The 21,170-nt window shown below is 44.2% G+C and overlaps 1 protein-coding gene across 11 annotated transcripts in view; it reads left to right on the top strand.

Moving 5' to 3' along the window:
* ARHGEF10L (Rho guanine nucleotide exchange factor 10 like) overlaps window positions 1–21,170 on the top strand; it is a 552,090-nt gene that overhangs the window by 327,995 nt on the left and 202,925 nt on the right. For all 11 annotated transcript variants that reach the window (XM_069240675.1, XM_069240678.1, XM_069240680.1 and 8 more), the window contains 2 exons: window positions 16,417–16,523; window positions 17,398–17,475. In XM_069240675.1, coding sequence (XP_069096776.1) covers window positions 16,417–16,523; window positions 17,398–17,475 — 185 coding nt within the window. The remainder of the gene's footprint in view (window positions 1–16,416; window positions 16,524–17,397; window positions 17,476–21,170) is intronic.

Here is a 21,170-nt window from a genome sequence, read left to right on the forward strand (position 1 = left end):
AACAATTTTGTTCAGTGGTGCGAGTTGGAAAGCCTAGAACCTTTTAAAATCTGTCTTTCTTATTTTCTACAACTGTGTGTCTCTTGCATAGCACTGTTTGGTTAGGGGCTATTAGGCTGTCCTGCCCAGCTGCATGTGCCTCCTTTACCCGTCATCCCTCTTTAGTTCACCACTAGTAGAGTGTTTTCTGAAAGATTTACTTTGTTTTTTCCCACACTGCTCATTGTTCCTCAGTGAGATTTGAATCTCGAATCGATTTCCTTAATGTCATTTCCATTCTAGCCAATGAGCAGTTGCTTGGTTTGACTTCTTACTTTCAAAATCCTATTCCCGAAGTTCACTTGAACTTCAGCTCATAAGGTTTAAAAACTCCAGGCCCTCTCGGTTCATCCATCATGCTCACTTGTCTACCTGGATACGCTATTCCTCTGCACTTCATCATTCCTTCCACTCGAGGAGGTATCTTCCTTTCATGTGGGCTAGACTGCCCCTCTTCCACCTCCTCCAACCAAGGAAGAGGAGCAGGTCTGTAAACCGGACCCTAAACATGCTGTATCCTGTTCTATTAATGCACTTCACACGACAGATTGAATGATCGGCCTGTTGTGGGTCCCACCAGGGCTAAAAAGGGTAAGATTGTGACCAGACACACCTACTAAGTCTTAGCTATAAAAGACCCTCAGAATGACATTTCTGCCTGCTCTGCTAGTCCATAGCAACGTACTGTGCCAGTTCTGTGTTATATGACAACCATAGCTAATCAGAGCCCATTGTTAATGTTATCCATGTTGAAGCTTGTTCATTAATGCTTGATGTAGAAAATGGGAAAGGGTCACTGGTTCTGGGGCCTCATTATCCTAAGACGCTTATGCAGATCAATCATTGGTTTATGTCTCCCTGTGCAGAAAGTGATAAATACTCTGTTGTTATTCATCCAATACCGGGCCACTTTAATTACAATGATACAATCAGTACATTTGTGTTTCTGTTTTTATTGTCACTTTCCTTCATTTGAACCCAATTCAAAATGTGCCACTTTTCCTGTTAAACAATCAATAGTTTGACATCCCTCTATATCTTTTGCCGATGTTCGATGGCACAATGCATTTCGGGCCAGACGGAGCCCTTCTTCAAGGGGGGGATTTTAAATATATTATTGATCTGCAACGTTAACTAAAATAATATCAGCACTTTCTGCATTCAAACGTAACTGTTACATTTATCCCAAGTTAAACCAATATATCTTAATTTCCATTTTACAGAGTGTATGAACCACGTTGTAGTGGTACGTGATGATTAGTGAAACCGTGTGTGTCAAAGTGTAGACAATCACTTACTAAAAGAGGTACAAGGTGAATATTGTTATCACACAAAGGTTATAATCTGTGCCTGTGGTGGAACTTTATCGCCAATATTCCCCATATACATTATTATCAAATTATTTTCTGTAGCTAGTGCCTTGATATGAATTTACACAGTTATTGGAAGACAATTCGATAGTAATGTGTATTTAGGATATTAGCAGAAGTGTCTACCACAAACATAGATTATATGCCTTTTGGGGTGTCACTATGGACCGTTCAACATCAGAGATAAGAATAAAAAACACATGATTTTCTTTTTGTAAACAATCAGCTAACTTTTCATCACAAACCGTTCACCATGGACCCCCATAAAACAGTTCACACAATCTATAAAATGTAATTTAAGATAACTAAAATAGAAAATTGGCTACATGCACAAGTGACTTTTTGAATGCAGAATCCTCTGATGTTTCTTCTTGCTTTGGTAAACTTTGTAAATCAATAATACGACTGCCATAAGCCACTGAGTAAGGGCTCCACGTGGTCCTAAATGCACTGGGCCATTGAACCTCAATATAATTATGATTAACTGGAAAAATAAACTTTTTATGCTAGATTGAAATAAAAGGAAAGCAATAATTACTACAGGAACGCAATGTTTCTTTTAGAGTCTATATTCCATCACTGGGTGAAGTGCAACAGAGTACGTTTTACATTGTGCACAGGGAGAGGCCAACAAGGATTGGGGAGTGCATAAGCATCTACTTGGCCAATCAGCACTACTAAGTTCCACTTCTCAAGGAGGTATTGGTTTAGAACGCATTATTAAGGTGAGTAATCACAGAGAAGATAGGTCTGTGGGTATACGATTTTCTTGCATACTCTTCACCACTGTAGTCCCTCCTCCCCTAGTGAATAATATTTTCCCAAGATATACTAAACTATTGTTATGAACAGCTGTCGTCGCTGTCTTTGATGATTCCCTCATTTATTCTAAACACCCCAAAAGGGGACATGGAAGAGGTACTAGGAACAGACGCTAGTGCACTGGTTGGCACTACATATATACTTAGATGTCATCTTTTCTTGCGGGTGAAGGAGATGCTGAAGCTACATGGCGCCACATGGGTTCACTAAAGAACAACTGCTTAGGAAAAGTTTTCCTAACCGGTCTGGCACCTGGAATGAATGTTCTGAAGGTAAGGGCTCTGTGGGAAGATTATGTATCCACCAGAAATATTGTTACCAAGATAAGTAACATTTACTCTTGGATCACCATAATTTCATAGTAGACTTCATAATTCTCGCAACAGTTTCATAAAATAGGATTTTAGTATATAAAAAGGTGAAATCTGTGATACATACAGGGCCTTTCTACCCTTAACTGATACCTGGAGACCTATCCTGTGCTCTAAATCCTTTCCATTTGTACAAAGTCAAGGCTGAATTAGACAAACAGTTTCTTATCGCCACTATTGTCTAGCTATTGCTATCAAAATAACTTATTTAGTTTAATCAGTTTGGTTACCGGGTTCACCTATAGTTGTAGATTATAGATTGTATTATCTGCGCTTAGCTTTTTATTTCCATGTAAGACCTTCATGAGTACTTTTGCCAGTGGTCAAAATACCTTAAAGCACCTCCACCCCTACTAATGTGGCAAAGAATTTAGGAGTCATTGTTGACACCACCAAAACTGTTCTGCCTCCTGTTTTTGAATTTTAAAATCCTTGTATAAAGTCTTTCCCCTTTTCTCTTCATCCTCTGATAAACATGTACTGATACCACCCGAACTGATTATTGCAATTCTCTTTGACTATCAACTTCACAATACATTCTGAATGGGTTACAGATAGTTCAAAATGATGTGGCTAGATACAAATTGGGAATTGTCAATCTTCTTTTTGTTAAATAGCATCTGACAGTCCTACGTTTGCTCCCTATCAGAAAGCACATTCTATTCAACACACTCTGCTTTACACACAAAGCAGATCAAGATAAATTACCTTTGTCCGAGGCCCTCAAATTTTCAGCCTGTCTACCCACTCATAGACTAAGATGTGCCACAGGACATTTGCGGGTTGTTCTTAAAATCTCCAGGAGCCGATTCGGAGGTTGATCTTTATCCTATTTATTTTTTAATATATATTTTTTTTGGTTTTGCATGTATAAAACAAAGTATCCACTTTGTACATTGCCATTACAACTACAAAGAAATCTACAGTTACGCATGAGACCAATCTGACAGATCATAAGGGTTATCTGTAAAACCAACAACTCAGGGTAGTAAGAGCCTGTTGCGTTTCAAGGCCATAGTCATTCCACCATTTCTTCCACAATCGTTTGTATTTCCAGGACATTCCCTGCCTTGTACATCATTTCTTCAAGTTTGCCACACCAGTCCATAACTCTGGTCCATGCGGCCACTAAGGAGGCTGTAAAGGATCTCCAAAGGCAAGCAATGTCATGTTTAGCAGTCAGCATTTCAAGGCCAATCAATGTCCTATCGCCACGGGGCCCACCCACATCGTCAAGAATGCCCAGTAGTGCCACCTTCAGGTTTGCCTTGAGCTTCTATGCCTGTAATGCTGGACAGGGTAGAAGTGATGATGACCCAGTATGCTTGCATAACTGGGCTCTACCAAACCATGTGGAAGAAGGCACCAATTGGGTCTTTGCACCCAAGACATGGGGATGAGCCAGTGGTGCCCTCGCACCACATTCTGTGGTGCAATAAATACGCTTGGTGCAGGTATTTGAACTGCACAAGGCGAAGCCTGGCAGAGATTACCAACATGCAGGCATCTCTCCATTCTGCTTCGCCAACTCTCCCACCCAAGTCTCCCATCTGACTCTTAGGGCATCCAGGGACACAGTTGAGTGGATAACCAGGGATTTATATATTTTTGAGACCCTGCCTTTAACCAAGGGGCCAAAAAAGATTTTGTTTTCAACGGGGCTGTATTCTGGAGTGCCCGCTTGCTGAGTATGATAGGGTTGAAGTGCGTGCCGTAGTTGCAGGTAACAATAAAACTGTGAGGTTGGCATTTAGAATTCTAATTGAAGTTCCCAAAAGGATTTCATGTGGTTCCCAGCCCAGATGTCGCCTATGCGTGATATGCCTATGAGGTCCCAGCCCAGTAACCCATCTGATGGGGATACTTGTGGAAGAGAGGTCCCCTCCCATAATAGAGTTTCATTTGTTAGTGTTTGGTTGCATTTTATCCATTGGAGGGTTGCCTTCCATGCTCTAAAGGCGGTTTGGGTAACTTCAGGGAACTGAGATGGGATGCGGCCCACATAAAGAATGCGCAGCACATTCCTTAGACCTGAAAGAGGCAGCTGAGATGTTGTGATGTGGCTCGGAACGCCGATATGTCATGTGGAATCCTCTGACGGAGTTTGGTGATGTCTTGGGATTCCACATGACTAATGGACCGTGGCACACATCTCTCCTTTCTCTGTGCCCCTTTTACCCTGTAAACTGAACAGCTGCCATTTGAAGATATCACAATAAAGATTTACTTACCTGATAAACCTTCGTTGGATCATCGCTTCACTTCAGATGTGGCGACGAGGATGGGATGGTAGTTTCCTGCTACTTAGAATTGATGACCTGATTGCGAAAGTGGGTTCTGCTAGTTGGTTCACGAAGTTAGATCTAAGATCGGCGTATCATCATTAGAACTAGATGTTAACTCCCGATATCTTACAGCTTTTGTGAAACCTGATAGGACCTTCCAATTTTGTAGATTGCCTTTCTGTTTGGCGTCAGCAGCCGCCTTTTTTCAAAGATTGATGACTGACATGTTCCCCAACAATCCCAATGTGGTCATATTTCAGGATGATATCCTGAGTTTTGCTGACACTGATACGGCACACAATAGAGTCTTGGAGGAGGTTTTTAAAACTTTGGAAGATAGAGGGGTCATTTTGAGAAGAGACAAATGTCTCTTTAAGACTCGGGATATTGAGTACCTGGGTCATGTCTTATCCGAGCAGGGTGTCAAACCTAGACCAAAATTTGTAAAAAGCATTCTTGAAGCTCCTGCGCCAAAAACTAAAGAGCAATTCCTTTCCTTCTTGGGGTTATGTGAATTTTATGTGAAGTTTTTGAAGGACTTTGCAAAAACTACAGAGTGTCTCAGAGCAATTCTTAAAAAGAAACAAACTTTTTATTGGTTTAATGAGTGCAATGAGTCTTTTGAACAGATATCTGAAGTGAAGCGATGATCCAACAAAGGTTTATCAGATAAGTAAATCTTTATTGTGATATCTTCAAACGGCAGCTGTTTAGTTTACAGGGTAAAAGGAGCACAGAGAAAGGAGAGACGTGTGCCACGGTCTGTTAGTCAAGTGGAATCCCAAGACATCACCAAACTCCGTCAGAGGATTCTACATGACATATCGGCGTTCCGAGCCACATCATAACACTCACCCCTGTATGTTGGGTCACCCCATTCCCATGTAGACACTCATTGAAAGGTTGGAGTAATGCCGCCGAGTAGTATACTTGTATATTTGCAATGGCGAGGCTGCTGTCGTACATTGTCTGGACACATTTCTCTACAGCTACTCTAGGAATGCCCTCTGTCCCTATGAAGTTGCGACCCTAGGCCTTGATCTAATCACACTATAGTTTTGTGATATATGCAGGGTAGTTTTGGAGAATATAGACCATCCGTGGTAGAATTATCATCTTAAATAATGCGATCCTGCCCATGCTATTTATTGGAAGGGAGTTCCAATGGGTAAGGTCGTTGCGTGTTGGTTGGGTCAGAGGGCCAGTATTGAGACTCCAGGCCAGATTAGGCTCACAGGATATATGTATCCCTACATGTGGAAAACTGACTCTCCGGATCGGGATTGCCACGTCTAATCTCACCGACCTTCAGCTACGGGGACCAGCTAGGACTTGCCCCAGTTGACTTGCAGTCCGTGGCTTCCCCAAAAATCCCATGGAAGTGCATAATTCTAGGGCCTGTCTCAGCCATACGGGACATAAAGCAGGACATTGTCCACTCAGATAGCTATACCTTCTTTATTTGCCAAACCCAAGTCAAAGCCTCACACCTGAGCATCACATCAGATCCATACCCCCTGGGGTTCAATAGCCATGGCGAATAAAAGGGGGGACAGAGGATATTCATGTCAAGTGTCTCTCCCGACTGGGAAGACCTCCGACAACGTTCGCTCAGACTCTTGCCCGTGGTTTTGTGTAGAGCACTTTAACCAAGGCATGAAATTGGGGTCAAAAGCCCAGCCAGGCGAGCACCTCTGTGAGGTAGGATCAATCAACCTAATCAAAGGCCTTTTCGAAATCTATAAGAAGAATGAAAGTGCAACCTGCACCCGATGAATCCAGTGCCTACTACTTTGATGGGGAATAAATCTGCACTGGTTGGGATGGACCATAGCTAGAATGACGGGTAGGAGCCGTTTCGTTAAGAGTTTGGCATAGAGCTTGACTTCGCTGGTAATTATAAAAATATTCCTGAAAGAGGCACAAGTGGTTTGTGTGTGGCTGAGCTTGGGTAGGACCAATATGGTAGCCTGATGAAGTTCAGCAGGTAATTGGCCCTTGAAGGCAGTGTCTGTGAAAAATTTAAGCAGGGGAAGAATGATGTCTGGGCGAAGTTTGCAGTAAAAGTTAATTGTGTAGCCGTCAGGTCCCGTAGTCTTTCTGTGGTTCAAATTCGCAAGAGCCACCCCTATTTCCTCTGCTGTGATTTTATTATCTAGACTCTGCCTCTCCAAGGCAGGGGGAGTTCCTCAACCAAAGGGGAGGTTGTTTCTGAGTCTGGGCAAAATCTGGGGCATCTAAAGTTTCATAATAACAAGAAATACCGCTGCTATTTTGCCTCATTCTTCAACTTTCTCCCCGGCCTCATTCAAGACATAGGGTATCACCCTGACTTCAGAGTTATGAGTAGCCAACCAATGTCACAACTTCCTGGATTTGTCCCCCCCATTTGTACACATCATGTGTGGATGCCATCGAGCATTTCCACGCTTTGGCCAAGCTTAGTTGGCGTAAGGTGGTTCTATTAAGTTCTAGTTAGCATTTTTTCAGCCCGTGCAGAGTGTTTGGATCCCTGTGCTCCGTCAATAATATTGCAACTTCAGGATCGGTGTTTCAGCTATATTTGTCAGGGTCGACCCCCCGTATATAGGATCGGGCAATACCCCTCATATATGCTTTCCGGGCCTGCCAAAAGGTTCCTACTGAAGCTACTGAATCTTCGTAGAGTCTCATGTACCTTTGAAACTCTTGGACTACGTAGTCTGCAAACTTATCATCTTGTAGGAACCAGGAATTGAGGCGCCACATAGGGCGGGTCCTTGTGGATGGTGCCATGAATGAGAGCAGGACTGTTGTGTGATCTTACAGTTCCTGGGCAGAATATTGGAGCCGGAGCTACGGACAAGATCCTCCGCTGATAAGAACAAATAATCTGTGTGAGACATCGAGCTATGAGCAGTTGAGGTGGGGATGAAGCCCCCACATTGGGGTGCCAAGCATCACTAAGGCAGATGCCAATGGCTCAGTCTACTAAACCGCAGCTACGTCTTGTGCTGCTACCTAGAGGCCCAAGCCAGTCCTGCTGGGGCATGATATAATTGAAATCCCCACTGAGTATTGTCATCCCCTGTGGGAGCATGGCAGTTGCATCCCTAGGAGCATTGTGAGTAGTGTGGTGCATCATGGGAGGAATGTAGATACTGATTAAGTTGTATGGGGCCTCCTCCAACACGCCCTCTAGCAAAATATATCTCCCCGGTGTATCTTGAACAACCCTAGTTATGGCCAAAGGACATGATTTATGGATTAATATAGCAACCCCTAGAGCCCTGGGTGTGACCTGCATGAAGTCTTCTACTGTAGCCTTTTCAGGATAGGAAAGAGCAATTATTACCCTGCAGGTGTTTTTCCTGGAGCAGGACCACAGCAAGACCCCATAGACTTTGAAAAAAATAGACCCCCCAACGAATGGCCCCAGAGTCCCAGGGTAACGTCCATGGGGGTTAAGGCATTTACAGTGAGTAGTGTGGGAGAATGATTCAGTGTAGGAAGAATTAAAACTCTGCTGATCCATTGGTGCAATGTTATACAAAGCGGTTGGAGTACAAAAAGGCATCACCATAAAGCCACCCCCCCCTCCCTGATCCCCTCGACTGTTCTCCCTGAGTGCTTATTCCTTAGTCGGCATAAGAAATAGGAGCGAAAGCCCCTGTCAGTGGAGCTTCTGGTAGCGCCTCTAACTCAATGAGAAATTAATTAAATCGCTTCATGGTAAGGTGATCTAGAGCATGAACAACATTCCCCTTGCCCACCAACACCCTCCACCTTGTACTTCCCACCCTGAAGAAGCATCTGTCTCCCATCACAACAAAATGTAGAATTAACTAAACAATTTAGAGGGGAAATGTAACAATGCGGGAAGGTAGGTCACTGCCTGTAAAGGAGAGCAATGCAAGCATATTATAGTGCTGGCATGCTATCTGTGGTGAAATCAAAGTGAAGTAGAGGCATCTCAGGCTTAGTGTGTGTGTGCTCTGGCTCTCCTGGTGTGCCAGATCATCGTTGGAAGGTTTTTTTCCTCCCCCTCCCTCCCCACAGACTCTGAAGTGAGGTCTGTCTCATATTGTTCCGTTGTTCATCTTTTCAAACTTTTCCATTGCGTTTACCTTTTGGTTTCCTGGAGTCTGGGCACTGGGCAAGTCTAAGTCCCTCCATGGAATGGGCAGATTAGGAACACATGGGCACTGTTCGGCAGGCCATTGTGGAGATTTGAAAAAGGTAATTTTGGCTTGGGAAACCACTTGCAGTTCAGCTGGATAAGGGAGCATGTAAGAAATTCACATTGAACATCATTTGGCTTTAACCTGTTCAAAAGACTTGCGCTGCGACTGAGCCATTCACATGTAATCTGGGAAAATCATAAAGTGTCCCAATTGAAACAGATTTTTGGTGAGCCGTGCCCCTTTCAGAATGGCATCCCAGTCTTTAAAATTCAAGAACAGCACAATAAGGGGTCAAGGGGGAGCTCTTGGAGGAGGCCTCAGGGCCAGGGATTGATGCGCTTGCTAGATAAAGTAACAGAAGAGACTGGTGGAGTCCATTAAAGACCAAAGCCATTGCTCTAAGAATTGTTCAGGAGACTGCCCCACAGGCTCCTCTGGAAATCCAATAAAGCGAAAGCTGTTGGTCCTATCCCTGTTTTAATCATCTTCAGCTCGGTCCTGTAGGCTCTTTCAATCTCAGTGAGGCGAATGACTTCTGCAGAGAGGTGTATGACGGTGTCTTCCAGGGTAGAAATTCTCTCTTCAGCCTCAGAGACCCTTTCAACCGTTTATCAGAGGTCTTGACAGAGCAAGGTCACGTCCGCTCCCACTTCTCCTATCTTAGTCTCTAGGGACACCTTGGAGTCCTGGATTGCTTGTAGGATAAGAGTTGTGGTGTCTCCAGAGGGTGGAGTGTCTGTCCCCAAGGTTCCCCCCACCAAGTCCCTTGGTGCCCCCGGTAGGGGCTGTATATTTGTCCATCTTAGCCCGGCCCATTGGGCTTCTGTTGCGCACCATGCTGCTCAGCTATTTGGTGTCAGGGTTTCAATGCTCGTAGGAGCATTACAGCTTTGAGCGTTGTCGGCCATGGGACCCGGGTGTCAAATGAGGGGGTCGACGCGCTCACCAGAGCGGACCAAGAACAACAAAGAGGTCCCCTGGGCATTACGAGCAGTCAGGCACAACTCAAATCTGGAAGCAGGATAATGTGCTGTTCTAGTGTCATCCAGAGAAACTGCATCAACTGGTGCTCCATAACCACCTTTAATAACTCCCAGGTGAAGCAGAGGGAGCAGGACTCAACATATGTGAGCGGCGATTAAGGTGTTGAAGGTAAGTAGGCCCGTAAGTGGGTGGAGACAGGTGCCAGGTACATGGGGCAGATCCGGCAAGTCCTGCGACAGGTGATACTTAGATCAGAAGTGAGTAGGAGGGCCCCCCTCCACAGGGTACAGTTCCCTCGCAGGGCATAGCAGCAGTCACAAGGGGCCTGGGATGCACAGGCCCAACAGAGGGGGGCCAGCGTGGAGGACAGATGCAGACTGTGGGGGGGCATCACAAGCCCAAAGGCCCCCAAGAAGCAAGACGCATTCATGATATGTGCCCCAGAAGTGGGGAGGAAGGAAACCTAGGAAAGGCCCAATCAGAAGGTCCCCAGGCCGTCGTGAGGCTCCTGCCCCCAGCGGTCTCAGCACAGGGTCAGGGCCTCAGCGCTTACTACCCAGGGTGGCCGAATCTACCTGCGGCCCCTCCAAATCACCTCCCCCAGTAGCTCGGACGGCCGTCCGCTGAACTCTAGGCTCCAATCCTTGTCAGGAGTGACTCACCACCTGAGCCCAGGGTCGGCTCATGCTCCTGGGTGGCCCTAGCTGGTGGGAGGCAGCTATGTGCACCCTCCTCAGTATGGTCCACCATGTTGTCCACTGTGTGGGAGGCCACCGTGCACGGTGCAGTCTCAGCGCCTTAGGTCTTCCCAGGAGGGGCCCAGTTGATCCTCTGGGGCCAAAAACAGCAAAGAGAGACAGCAGGGTGAGTAAGTGTAGAAAATTCCACCCATCATCATTCTTTATTCTTTCTTATGACAAACATTGGAGCTCTCTACCCTTCCACCTATGTTCATTGGCCAGTCTATTTAAAAAAATTATGAAAGACTTGGTTATTTCGAATGAACCTGAAGCTTTTTCCTCCTTCCTCGCTTTAGCTGAAGTTCCTGGATGTATTTTCGGTAATAGCACTTTATAAATTCTAATACTTAACTCATTCATTCCGTTACACTATTCAGAGGGCAATTTCATTTATTTCATTCAGTTTAAGAACAGCCCTCAAAGATCACATTTTTATTCATTCGATTGCAGCAAGCGTGGTGTGGTTCAGCAGAATGTTTTCAAATCTAAAGTTCATTTGGTTTGTCCCCCTCAGGGTGAGAGTTGTTAGGTTTGTCTCAATCTTGTGGCTTAAAAAACAGTTGATGGGATCACAGTCCTTTTGCCAGGCATGATACCACCAACCTGAAGTAGAAGCAATCCAGATGGTGCAGAAAGTTGGCTTGGTGCAGGACATCACATCAGAGTTTTCCTGCATCCAGTGAGACGAGAGAGGGTACATGCTATCTCTTCACCATCTGTGGGGTGAGGTGGGTCTTCAGTGGTTGCTGGCAAGGCCCACAATCATCCATCAGTCATTTTGGGGGCATATCTAGAGCCGAACTATGGCAGAAGATGAGCAAGACTGTTCTTGCTAGTATAGAGGGCGTGGGAACTTCTTTGCATTATGAATTACAGAATTAATCAGTTTAATTGATCAGTGATATTAGAAGTCAAATAGAACATTGGGTGAGAATCAAACTCCATGTGTGAAAGGCCTTTGAAACACAAACTATTGAAACAGAAACTTTGAAGTTCACTCAGATCTTGATTGAGCAAAACGGATACCAATGGTGCCATGCAATCAAGAGTGCATTTCAGGTGTTGCTTGTCCTGCAACAACCCCATCTCTGGACCAAAAATTGGATCTGCAGCATTTTAACCACTCGCAGGTGTTTCTATACTTTTGTAATTGTCCAGCTAACAGTGACAAAAGCAAGCTGCATGGGATATCTACTACCAGGCCATACTCCATGGTAATTGCATTTGAAAAAATAGCTCACATGTTGTTACATGTCAGGTTTGAGTTGCTTCTAATCCACCTAGTTATTCTTTCTGTTCTGTGCAACTTGCTTCTCAGTTACTAAACGACGGATGGCATGGTACAGTGTGAGATCTGTTTAATAGTTTATAAGAAGTTCTCATAGACTGCGAAGTCGCATAGCCAGTTGATACCTTGACATCGTGCATCTGTGAAAGCTGCTCTCTGTGCAAGCCAGGGAATCCTAGGTGTGTCGGTCCAAAGTTCTTGCACACTCCGAGCAGGTATTGGGGTTTGCAATACACTTTTATGGTTCCAGTTCTACATCGTGAATATTTGTTGATACTTTGTATACAGATGTCTCCCAGTGTCCATTATCCATCCCATGTTTAGAAGAGTCTGACACAGACTGGGCTACAAAGCTCTAATGTTTCCCTTATCCATGCTCGAGAAATGTATTGACTCCAGGTTATTTCTTTACATTCTGAAACTTATAGTCTGGATTTTATAATTACGTAAACTCAACTACAAATCTCAGACGGAAAAGAAAAACCTTTGAATAGTTGAGCTACTCCCTCTGGTAACTGGAATACTTGAGAGCTCTGATTCTCATTAAAGAGCTCTGGATTTAGATGGCAAAAGTCATGAGCCTGCTTATAAGGTATATTAACTTGTCATAGCCCATGATTTTAATGAAAGCAAAGTGAGTACGCTTTCTAGTTCCGTACTTGAGGCCGAATGAATGAAAACTTGGAGCAAATTTACCAAATAGGAGTCCGAAGGGATGAGAAGAGAGAGCTCCAATATATCATTACACACCTCGCTTGACAGCCGAAGGGTCCGGAATGGTCACTTGCAGCCAACATGCTGTAAATGTTGAGTCATGTTCGACTGGTAACCAGGACTACAGTTGCACGAGCAAAGTGGATGTGTGTCACATACATGTGTGCATGGGGTGTTAGATTTGCCAGTTGTGTGGTCTCTGTTCTAGGGGTGTCAGTACCCAATTACTTAGTGACTGGCGAGTGTCCCTTCCAGTCCTTCAGGCACCCACGAGTTGGCCCTTCCTTGACCTGATTCATCGATGTCTCTAGACTGTGGGCCTGATTACGACCTTGGCGGAGTGGATTACTCGGTCCCAAATGTGACAGATATCCTGTCCACTGTGTTACAAGTTCCATAGGATATAATGGAACTTGTAAAACGGCAGGCGGGATATTCAGCACATTTAGGATGGCGTAATCCCCTCTGCCAAGGTCGTAATCAGGCCCTGTCTGTGTGTTGCTGCTGGTGGTACTATACTCATTCCGTGTGTGAGAGCACTTGTTCAAGGGCTACTAAACATTTTACTCGTTCACTGTGTGTGAGAAAAGAATTCACTACAGCCACCTGTTCTGTGCACTTTCTGAGTGTTAAGAACACTGGCACTTGTACCTCCTGTGCTCTGCGTGTGTCCTACTGAAGTTTGGTAAAATGTTTTCCCTACACAGAAAAGCCAAAACACACTAGGCTTTGTCATTTCTTGTTTCTCCTGGTAGGTAGGCTGTCAATAATATCTTTTGAAAGCCTTGCGTGCTTAGGTAATTCAATTTGTATTGCTTTTAAGCTCTTCTGGCAAATACATCCTCCTGCCCCGTTGCTTTGTGTCAAGAGAGACAGGTGCGCCATCTTCCTGTTAGCTTTGCCATGCACATGCTTGATGGAATCTACAGCTTTGATTCGATGCTGCAGTGAGAGTTACAAGCGAAGGCTGAGACCCAGTGACATGTCATTGTTTTATAGTGTTCAGGCAGCTGAATCCACTGTGTCTGCCCATCCATGACTAGTATAGAGTCAATACCTCGAAGACTGCCAATCAGAACAGAGGGGGTTTGTGGAATTTCATTTGCAATCGTTAGCAGGGTTTGCTTTCTTATTAATCTGAGGACAGTTTTCACAGTGTAAAGGAAAGACTTAAGTCAGAGTGGTGAAGCCCTGGATGACCACCTCGTGTCAGCTAGCCTTTTCTTTCAGCCTCATATTTCTATTTGATTCACTTGGGCGGTGCATGGTACGACACCTCCAAATAATTCTGTTGTGATTGGTATTTCTGGATACCTCTCTCTCTCCCCTTGAGCTGAATACCACATCAGGTGAGTTTGGGAGTGGTACACCCTATCAAGAGATTTCGTGCCAGCAGAACCCTCCCCCCCAACAACTCCCGTGGAGTGTGTCACGAGGACAGTGTTTGAGACCAGCCCAATACCATGTGAAAATACTGATTTCAAAAGCATAGATTAAAAAAAAAAGGCTTAATGTTAACTGCAAAAATAAAGACATACAAAATAGTCTACCTTCAGAAACCTAGACCTGTGTCCAAGAGTAAAAAACAACCACTTACCGATAAGTTGCCCAATTTGTTGTAAACATGCTTGGCAGATTTGAGAAGTTTTAACTAGTGAACATTTTTGTAGATAATGTTGAGTGTTTTTTTCTGCCTTATACATTTGGGAGTATTTTTGCTTATATTTTCACTTGAAACCAAAGCTCCCCCCCCGAGAGAGTTATTTGTTTGTAAAGGAGCTAGTTTCTGAATGCATGTGGACTGTACCTGTTGAGCACACCCATCTATCCCAGTAGCACTAGTGTTGTGTTATCTTTGAATGTGGTGTAATTATTTCGCTTAAAGAAGTTGTCGATCAATTTACCTTTGACATTTTTTTAATTCTGCAGCCTTTTTTGTATTTTCAATAATGAGTAACTTTCAGACCTCGTGAAACCTATTTAGTAACTTGTGTTTTGAGCTAGAGGGTGGCCAGTGTGGTTCTTCCAAGACTGGAGTACCTCTGCTTTGCTGTGGTTCTGGGTTGGAAACCAGACACTGGGCATTCTCAACCCGGCTGCTTACAGAGGGTTGGATACACAGCGAGTGCATGGCAAAAAAAAACCAGGACCGAGCAGAGCATCCAGTCCTTCCAATCAATAGGTCAGCAGTTTTGTGGATGAGGGCCGGCTGCCTGTATTCTACTCACCTGCTGATGAATATTGTAACAGAGCTTTGATATGGTGGCTCACGCTACAAGTCCTGCATACTGGAACGGTGTGATGGTCATTTTGAAATAGTTCTGGGCAAAATATAAGTTTTTTTAAAATTCTGTAGTATGCGGAAATTAATTTCTGCACAATTTGCTCCCTTTTACCATATAAGGAAAAAGAGCGGCAAACCGAGAACCCACCAGTTCGGGCTGTTTGTGTGGTTGTTTGTTAGCAAAGTATTATCTGCTGAGAACCACACAAAATGCCTGGTTCGTGGGGAGTTCGAATGTCAATGTGGGTCTCACCAGTCCTCATTTTGCCAGGGAGAAGAACACGAAATGCAAAAACAACGAAATCTGCCTTTGTCTCGTGTTAACCTTCAGGGCATACAAAGGTGATCTTTGAAGCCCAGTTTTGCTCCGTAGGCAAATTTTACTTATTTTGCACTTTCACCCACCCCTAATTGCTTTTCCAGATTACATTGTGAATGATTTCCTCTTGATGACATAGGTCGGTGGACAGGGGGACAGTCTCGGCTTCTGGGACTCCTTTGAGTCATTTCACCGTGTCTTCTTAAAATATAGGAGCCACTGAAAGATGCAGATGATTACGTCAGCGTCACAGACAAAGTAAGCACTGCATTGTTGCTGGGCTCCACGATAATTGAATACATAACCACAGTTTGCTGCAACACTACAATAATGAATTATAAACAATATTGGATACGCTGTTCCATGCAAGACCATGCCGCTGCTTTGCGTTGGCACAGTTTCAAATGCATCGTCTGTTCTGTACAGGGCCCAGGGATGCCTTTCGTCTCACCGTAGTATACTGGGAGTTGTTGCCTGTGTCTTCTTCACTACTTCCAGTTTCGGTTCCTTACATGGGTCACGAAGTGTCTTTGGCAGTAAATCACCAGTGGGAACTCCATTCATTACTCAACATTAACCACAAGCCACATCAGAGACAACTTGTAAGTGCACCAGCCGTGGTCTTGTCTGTTTCACTGTCTTTACATTGGACTGTGAGAGCAGTGAAATTCTCTCTCAGCATGGAGTAGTACTGACAGCAAGCCCCTTGCAGCCACTCTCTAAGCTCTCGCGACAGAGCTTGGTTTTGGCCGTGGGCTGCACTCCGGTCGGTTCTCGTAAGAACCATAATTGTTGGATTCTGCTTTAGAGTTGGTATAGAGGCGCGTCGAATTCCAGTTGCATGGGAAGACAGCAGGTGGCTGACAACATGGCTTCTCTAGTGCTTAGACAAGTTCTTTTTGAAGTGGCCTTACATGTAATAGTTTGCACTGTGGATTCTGTATGAGTAGCGTGTGGGCGTAAAGCCTGACTTGTATATTTATACATCCTCTTGCATTTGTTTTGTCACTTATGTTTTATCACTTGTACTATTTCAGGGGACTCTGAGGAAGAAGAGATGGGGTTCATGGAAGCCAGTGCGCTGGATTTCAAGCATCCCCTCCCTGAGCTGGGGCCCATGCCTGAAGGACTGACTCCTCAGCAGGTGGGTTCTGGGTAGAAGCCTGACTGTCCAGCTACTTGGCAGCCAGTCCGTGTGAACTGTCCAGAATTGGTTAGCACTGTATCCCTATCCCAGTGCTGTTCTACTCATTCACTCCTACAAGCATAATGGTCCATATCATTGTGCCGATACACTCCTGGCCACCCAGTCTTGTATGGCATGATTTTTTTATACTTGTGCCAATTTCTCCTCAAATTTAATTCTACGTGACAACCTCTGTAGCTGTGTGCCAGTCCATTTGCAATAGACTTTGTACCGGTCTAGTGATCATGTGAGTATATCCCGTCATAGAGATGAAAAGCAGCATTGTACAATCCTTGCCCATGCTCTTTAGCTTTAGTAACATACAATTTTTTTCACTATCAATCTAACTGTAATTAACATACATATAAATATGGAGTATTTCCAGTACATTGAATCACTGCAATAGTTTAAAAAAAGCATAAGAAATCCCTGAAAATTCTAAGGTGCAGCATGCTTCAGTGGTCCCTTGTCCAAATTTGCATCCACCCCTACAGATGGCATGAGTGGAGATCCAATCGATAATTTATCATTATTATCAACTGTAGCAAGTGTCATGATGATGTGCTTCACAACCGTGGTCCCATCATCTCATGGTAGAGAATGTATGCAGGCTGATGGTTTGGCTTCCAAATCCAGATAACGTTCTATAGATGTACTAATCTTACAAGTGGTTTGATTGCTATCGGTTGGGTTATGGTGATGACACTGGCATGGGAAACCTTTGGGGATTTGTTCTCTGGGTTTTTACCAGCAGTGCATCTTATATGTGTCAGATTAGTACTCCTAAATACTCGTACTAATGTCTGGGGTGGTCCTTTTCTGTGTTCTGCAGGTGGTGCGTCGACACATCCTCTCCTCCATCGTGCAGAGTGAAACCAGTTATGTTGAATCGCTGAAACGGATTCTACAGGTGAGATAGAGCCATGTCTGCTCCTGTAGCTTCAGCGATTGGGGCTACTAAAGCTATGCATTGGCTTGGTGGTGATGTGTATGAATGCCTAAATTTGCGAGGCAGTTAACATGTTTGTGACAGTGTGGGTTAGAAGCTGGATAGATTAGAGGGCATAAATGGCATATTATCAGGAGACATGAGTTTTAGTATTGGGCAGGGGCGTCGTGAACCCCCTGCTTTAGCAGCTACAGCGGGGGTGGAGTTCTTGATGGGCCTCTTCTGCTTGCAGCTCGGCAGACAAGGGCTCATAAAACGGGGAATTGGTAAACTGAGTGAGTTGAGGGATGCATGGATTAGTGTGTGAGTGAAAGGGTGGATGGATGGCTGAGAGAAGGGTTGGATGGGTAGATAAATGATTGGAAGGATAGATGTAAGGGTGGATGAGTGAAAGAGTACATGAATGAATGAAAGGGAGTGTGCATGGATGGATGAAAAAGTGGACAGCTGGATCAGTGAAAGTATAGATGGATGAGCGAGTGAAAGAATGGAAGGCTGAGTGAATGGATGGATGGAATGAAAGAGTGGATGGATGGATGGATGGATGGAATGAAAGGGTGGATAGATGGTTGGGCGAGCACATAGATTGATGAGTGAAAGTATGGCTGTTGGGGCATCGTCAGCCCCCAACTTAAGAATCTACAGCAGGAGTGGAGTTAGTGATTGGCCTCTTCTGTCTGCAACCTGCTAAACAAAGGCGAGTGATTGAAAGGATGAATGGATGGATGTGTGAGCAAAAGGGTAGATGGATGGTTGAGTAAAAGGATGGATGGTAAATTAATGGATGATTGAGTGAAAGACTGATTGTAACGATGGATGAGTGAATAAATGTATGGCTGAGTGAAAGGGAGGTTGGATGGGTGATGGAAGGATGGATGGTTGGATGAATGAGAAGATGGATGGATGAGCGAAAGGGAGGATGGATGGGATGAAAGGATGGATATATAATGATGGAGTGAAAGGGTGGATGGATGAGTGAAAGGATGGATGGATGCATTAGTGACAGGTTAGATGAATGAAAGGTTGGATGGATGAGTGAAAGGAAGGTTGGGTGGAAAGGTAAAAGACTGGATGGATGATGGAAAAGGTGTGGATGAATGGATGACTGAAAGAACAGATGTATGAGTGAAAGGGTGAATAGAAGGATGAATGAGTGAAAGGAATGGATGAGCGAAAGGGTAAATGGATGGATGAATGGGTGGAAGGGTAGATCAATGAGTAAAGGGTGGATGGTTGAGTGAAAATGTGGCTGGCTGGATGAATGAAAGGAGTGAAAGGATGGATGGAGTGAAAGTGAATGGATGAGTGAAAGCATGGATGGATTAATGATTGAAAGGATAATGAAGAGGGATGAGTGAAAGGGTGAATGAGAGATGGATGAGTGAAAATGTAGATAGATAGGTTTGATGGCTATTATTGGAGATGGATGGATAGGTTTCAATATGGGTGGGCGGATAGAAAGGTGAAAGAAAAAAATGGATGAAAGAATGTATAGGTGAAATGATGGACATTAGTAGGTGGATGAATGGATAGATGCTTGTATATAAGAGACAAGGGAGCTCTTTTGGGAAAGGCCGTGATAACTTGCCGTGTTTGTTTGGTGCCATAAGAGCTTGGTTCGAAGTGAGGAGTATTATAGTTTTCTGGCTGCTCCCTTGGTATCGGGTGTCTATGGAAGATGAGTCTTGACATTTGCTGAAGAATCTGGAGGACCCCTGCTAAAGGCCTTTGCTTTGGTAAGTGATGGTTTATGAGTGTATGTGTATGTCTGTCTGTCTTTTTGTTTGTCCTTGGGTGTTATTTTGCATCAGTACATACTGAGTGACATGGCAGGGTGCCTGTTTGTCTGGCTGTAGGTGACTAGGTACTGTTAGAGCCTTCAAATTCCTTGAGGGATCCGCTAGTGACTCGAAGTATTGCTGTGCGACCTCTTAAAAACTGTCATTGCCTACATGCTAATGTATCTTGCTGAGTCATCGATCCAACCTCCAAGCATACATCACTTCCAGAGGCAAACGAAACATAACCGATAAGTCCCTTTCCACAACTATTCTTGCTTCCCAAAATCACTTAAACCTAACATTTTGGCATGTTTTCTAAAAAATGTGAACAACCCAATGAGTAACAGGTAAAGCAGCTAAGGCAATTAACATTTACAAAATGGTTGTCAATTATTAAATGGATGACATATTGCGTATATGGCACACCGACAAATAATTAAAATCAGTTTTCTCAATGTTTATGTCTGACTCGTGTCATTTGATAGATGCTATGTGCCCATTTTAATTATGATATTCTTACACATGTTTGTTTCTGTGAGCTGAGTGAAGCGTATACACAATCCTGGAGTAGCTATGCAAGCATCTGATGGACCGATTTCCTGTATGATTTCCTACAGCACACATAAATGTAGTATTACATGTGCTCTCTGGTGTATGGTGGCCCCATCTGTGAGGGCTGTTGGTTACCCCGCAGCCACTTACTTACACCAGCCAGGAGCGCCTCCCCAGCCTCAGAAACTGGGTGCTTGGCACGTGTTTGAGAGCACCTTGCTGTGGTCTGTTTACTTAACATCAATCACTTTTACTGCCCTTTGCTTGATGTCTGGGACACCGTCACACTCGCCATAAAAGTGCATCTGCAGCGGGATCACAAGCAGAGGTCTCATCATGTGCAGGGGCTGTGAAAGGGGTGGTGTGTAAAGCCAGTGCCATTTTTGAGCATTAAAATGGAGTGCAGCAGGACAACGCTAACTCTTTTAAAGACGCTGCTTCGTATAGAGCCTTTCATGCTTGTATGGTGGTGATGCCTTGAAATGTGTGCACTAATTAAGAGGCACTACTTTAAACTGAGCCTCATATTTGTGTGGTGGTAATGCACTGTTTCCAACAGAACCTATGAAGACATATGGTATGCAGATGGCATACAGGCATTGGACAAATAAAAGAAAGAAATGAAGCCGACAGGCACACTTGAAATGTACGCAGCTCGGGGGGGATTATGTAGACAAGCACAGTGCAAGTGCTGTACAGGCAAAACATCAACAAATTCCCCAAATGCAGATGAAGACAGTACTTGGGTGGTGGGATACGGATAAAAGAAGCACACGAAGAACAACTAGAGGAACAACAGGAAACAGTATGCTACAGCCAATAGAAACAGAGGAACAGTAAGTGACAAGGACAGGAACCATTGAAAAGCGAGTGCGGGATGTAAGCCTCTTTTAAGATTTATATTAAATACAATAGATTTCACAAGCACAGAGCAAGCGCTGTGCAGGCGAAACCTAAAAATATTTCTCACTGCCTTTGTTTGCTAGCTTTGTTATGTTATAATATTTCTTAAGCGCATGAACACTAAAGCTTCTCGGCACTATTTAAATGTTAGGATTTTTTTTTACTATTGGTGAGGACATTGTGATGATGGCTGTCCAGTGAACCTGGTTGCTTTGTGCTGATGTTTGTGTGGAGAAGTTGATGTCTGAATTGTGTTAATCTGTGATTGATCCAAAGCTGCATGAATGTCTGAACAACTGTTTTCATGTGATCAGAGGGTGTGGGGGTGATGTTGATCAGGTTTCACCATTGAGAGGTATTCTACTGATGGAAGCTACAAAAACATATCCGTTTGTTCTCTCTCTCCCATCCCTTGCCTGG

This window comes from Pleurodeles waltl, chromosome 6 (genome assembly GCF_031143425.1).
Source record: "Pleurodeles waltl isolate 20211129_DDA chromosome 6, aPleWal1.hap1.20221129, whole genome shotgun sequence".
Taxonomy (NCBI): Eukaryota; Metazoa; Chordata; class Amphibia; order Caudata; family Salamandridae; genus Pleurodeles; species Pleurodeles waltl.